Source organism: Orycteropus afer, unplaced genomic scaffold (genome assembly GCF_000298275.1).
Source record: "Orycteropus afer afer isolate SDZICR_OR568_19922 unplaced genomic scaffold, OryAfe1.0 scaffold00259, whole genome shotgun sequence".
Lineage (NCBI taxonomy): Eukaryota > Metazoa > Chordata > Mammalia > Tubulidentata > Orycteropodidae > Orycteropus > Orycteropus afer.
The window spans coordinates 4,791,936-4,796,010 of NW_006921846.1; the positions used below are offsets into that span (position 1 = coordinate 4,791,936).

The following is a 4,075-nucleotide window of genomic DNA, read 5'->3' on the forward strand; positions in this document are numbered from 1 at the left end:
CACCCTCCACTGGTATGGTCTTATTAACACAATAAAGAAAGTCTTATTCCCAAATGGGATTACATTCATATAGGGGTTTAGGATTTACAGCACATGTTTTGGCAGGACACAGTTTGGTCCATAACATAGAGGAAGGGTCAGATTTGAGAAATATTTTAGAAGTAAAACTGGCAGGACTTGACTGATGAACTGATTAAAGGGTAAAGAAAGAGGTTGAAGTCAAAACTTTTCTAAGGTTTCATGGGGTGTTGCCACTGATTGGATAGAACATATAAGTGAAAGAGCTAGTTTGGGAAGAATAATTCAAAATTACCTGAAGGGACCTACAGGAAGAGCTGGTTAGCAATTAATACTGTAGGTCTTAAGTACATTTCTTTAAGATAGAAACAAGCAGTTAGAATTTACACGGAATATCATCAGTAGTTGGTTGATTAGATGATAGTTCACAAAAATAGTTTGTTTTGTAACAGCTGTTATAATTTTGGGAGCTCTGGTGGTACAGTGGTTAAAGCATTGGCTGTTAAAGCAGTTGGTTCAAACCTACCAGCCACTTTGCAGGAGAAGGATGACGCTCTCTGTTTCCATAAAGATTTATAGCCTTGGATACTCTATAAGACAGTTCTACTCTGTCCTACAAAGTCACTATAGAGTTGGAGTTGAGTCATACCAAACCAAAGAGGGTTTGGATTTTTGGGTTTATTATGATGATGGCAGGGTTGAGATGTTACCTACCATTCTCACTAGCCTTATGACCAACAGGAAGAAAGCATTCTTTACCAAAATAACATCATCTTAATAAACATCTAAATCATTAACAGCTGCTTGAAAAAGTTGGTAGATTTTGAGTCCTTTATATATGTAAATAAATTTTTCATATAAAGGAGAATAATGGACATTTACAAGCTTAGTGGCATTTACTGTTAGACATTTCAGACCTCCTCAATTTGAAGCAAACAGTATATTTCCTTTAAAAAAAATGCTCCTCAATGTATTGCCATTTATTTGCCAGTACAGTGAATGTCTTGATTATGTGAATAAAAAAAAATAAGTAGATGTAGTTTGCTGGCATGAATATTCATTTTAGATGTTTAAAGTGGTCTCAGCTTCAAATATTTAAAGTATTTGAATTAGAAAATACAGTTACACAAGTGTGTCCCTCCTGTGCATTGTAAAGAATTTAATACATTCTGTTTGTTCTTTAATACCTCAGAGTAGTTCAAATTTTATTTGTCTAAAACTTTCAAACTATAAGTCTTGATGAGATTTTTCTCTTAACGCAGGAAGTTTTGCTGGAGTTGTTAGAACAATGTGTGGATGGTTTATGGAAGGCTGAACGTTATGAAGTCATTTCTGAGATTTCCAAGTTGATCATTCCAGTTTATGAGAAACGTCGTGAGTTTGAGGTAGGCAATTTAAACACTTTAATCACTGGCCTATGTCTTTTATTTTGATCTTGGAAAAACCAGTAATATAGTTACATTACTCACTCTATACTATGTGTTCTCTTAATAGAGGGCTAATTATGACATTTGTTTTCTATCATAGAATGTAGATACTTAAGTTAGTATCTCATTTTGACACATTTTCCCAATTTTGCAATGCTATTAAATCCTATCTTATATAAAATTTCCAAGTGAAATTCAATGTAAAACATCCAAAATATGAAATGAAATTTAGATTAGACCAGTGTCTCAGTTCTCTAGTGCTGCTCTAACAGAAATACAAGTGGGTGGCTTTAACAAACAGAAGTTTATTTTCTAACAGATTAGGAGGCTAGAAATCTGATCAGGGTGCCGGCTCTAGGGGAAGGCTTTTAGTCTTCTGTTGGTCCTGAAGGATGATCCTCTCTCTCTCCCTCTCCCTCTCTCTCTCCCTCTCCTTGAACAAATAGGAGTTTATTCTCTTACAGTTTGAAGGCTATAAGTCTGAGTTCAAAGTGCCAGGCTGTAGGGGCTGGGTGAAAGCCCCTCAACCTTGAGCTTCAGCTCTGCCTCCTGCTCCCGGCCCACTGGAGCTAGAGGCTTTTCTTCCCTCAGACAGCTGCTGGCTGCTGAGACTGATCTTGTCTCTTCTGAGCTTCTCCTCCTGGGCGATCTTAAAATGACTGTCTATAAAATTTTTGTTCAGTGTTTCAGCAGAAATTTATTATTATTCATAAAAATATCCCCATCATTATTTATAACAACAACATTTTTCGTAAGCCCAGCTTACGTGTATCGAAACACGTCAAGGCTAAAACTCTATGCTTATTTACTTTTTGAAATTTCTAATGCACTCTGATCAGACCTGTCATTATTACGCAATTGCAATGACACTTTGAATCACGTGGTTTCATCTGCACGTGTTACAGCCATGCACTGTTGTTACTCCCAGTGGAGTTCAAATGATTACGTTGAAGTGATAGTTAAATAAGTCTAGGTCATAGAGATGTCTTGTCTCTTAGGCCCTTCTTTGCCAACAATTGCCATTTTGCTATCCAAGGATTACATCCTAAGAATCTTTGTAAAAGTTTCAGAATAAAGGCTCCCATTTTCTGACTCTCAGGTTCAAGATCAGGCTGTTAGAACCTCCGGCAATGTTTTACCACTCAACCAACCAATGACAGGGAAGAAAGAAAACTATGTCTTCTCTGCATAATAAAGGAAATGATGTTTTCTATAAGGGAACTAGGAGCTCTGGTAGCATAGTGCCTAAGGCACTTGACTGCTAACCAGAAGGCTGGCAGTTCAAACCCACCAGCCACTCCTTGGAAGAAAGGTTGGGCAATCTAATCTACTTCCATAGTGATACCACCTTGGAAACCCAAGGAGGGGTTACTATGAGTCAAGTCTGACTCGACGACACATAACAACAACACAACATAAGGGATCTACTCCTATTTCATTGTAACAGTGCAAGGGTATGTGTAGATTGCCCAGCATTCTGCTTGAAGTGAAGTATTTTTTTTTTTTTATGACAGTGATGTACACTTTATCTATCTATCTTTTATGGAATGGGCTGAAAAGTGTCAGAGATAGCAGTCATAAAAGTAAGAAAAAATTTCTCCTAAAATTGAGCTCAACTGCGGGAGATAATATGGAAGGGATTTTAGAGAAACAACTTTTCCCTCTGTTCACTTTTTCGGGGTGTGCAGAAGAATATATTCTTCAGAAATATCCTCAGGTCTAAAGCAGTCACCTGCCACACACAATGCTGTCGGTTCGAGCCCGCCAGAGAGCCGGGCTGTCTCTTTGGGAGCTCTGGTAGCATAGTGCCTAAGGCACTTGACTGCTAACCAGAAGGCTGGCGGTTCAAACCCACCAGCCACTCCTCGGAAGGAACATGGGGCAATCTACTTCTGTAGTGATGCTGCCTCGGAAACCCAAGGAGGGGTCTCTAGAGTCAGGTCTGACTCGACGGCACATAACAACAACAGCAACAATATACAAGCAATCCTCACTGAGTGTTTTGGTCCTCTAGTGCTCTAGGCGCTCTGGTGGCATAGTGCCTAAGGTATTTGACTGCTAACCAGAAGGCTGACAGTTCAAATCCAGCATCCACTCCTCAGAAGGAAGATTGGGCAATATAATTCCGTAGAGATACCGCCTCAGAAACCCAAGAGGAGGGGTCGCTATGAATCAGATCTGATTTGACAGCAGTGAGTTGTTTTTTTTTTTTTTCCTTGTTAGTGCTGCTCTAACAGAAAATAACCACAGACGGATGGCTTCAACAAACAGGAATTTATTCTCTTACAGTTTTAGAGGCTAGAAGTCTGAGTTCTAGGGGCTAGGTGAAAGCCCCTCAACCTCGGGCTTCAGCTCTGCCTCTTGCTCCTGGCTCACTGAAGCTGGAGGCTTCTCTTAACTCAGGCAGCTGCTGGCTTCTGAGGCTGACAAGCCCATAGTCGACAAGGAAAATGGCACAGTCCTGAGATTACCAACCAACATGGCAGGCCACTAGTTGAAGTCCAGAGACAGTTCCAAGATCAACAGGAAACATGGCAGGCTGCTGAATGAAGACTCAGCTACATGCAGGGTCCAAGTGGGCCAAAAAGCTCAGAGACCTTCTCAGTGTTTTTTCTTATACACTGGAAATA

At 39.8% G+C, this 4,075-nt stretch overlaps 1 protein-coding gene across 1 annotated transcript in view; it reads left to right on the plus strand.

Annotated features, from left to right (window-relative positions):
- DOCK11 (dedicator of cytokinesis 11) overlaps positions 1 to 4,075 on the plus strand; it is a 165,764-nt gene that overhangs the window by 147,608 nt on the left and 14,081 nt on the right. The window contains 1 exon segment of the mRNA XM_042782197.1: positions 1,281 to 1,403. Within this exon segment, the coding sequence (XP_042638131.1) occupies positions 1,281 to 1,403 (123 nt within the window).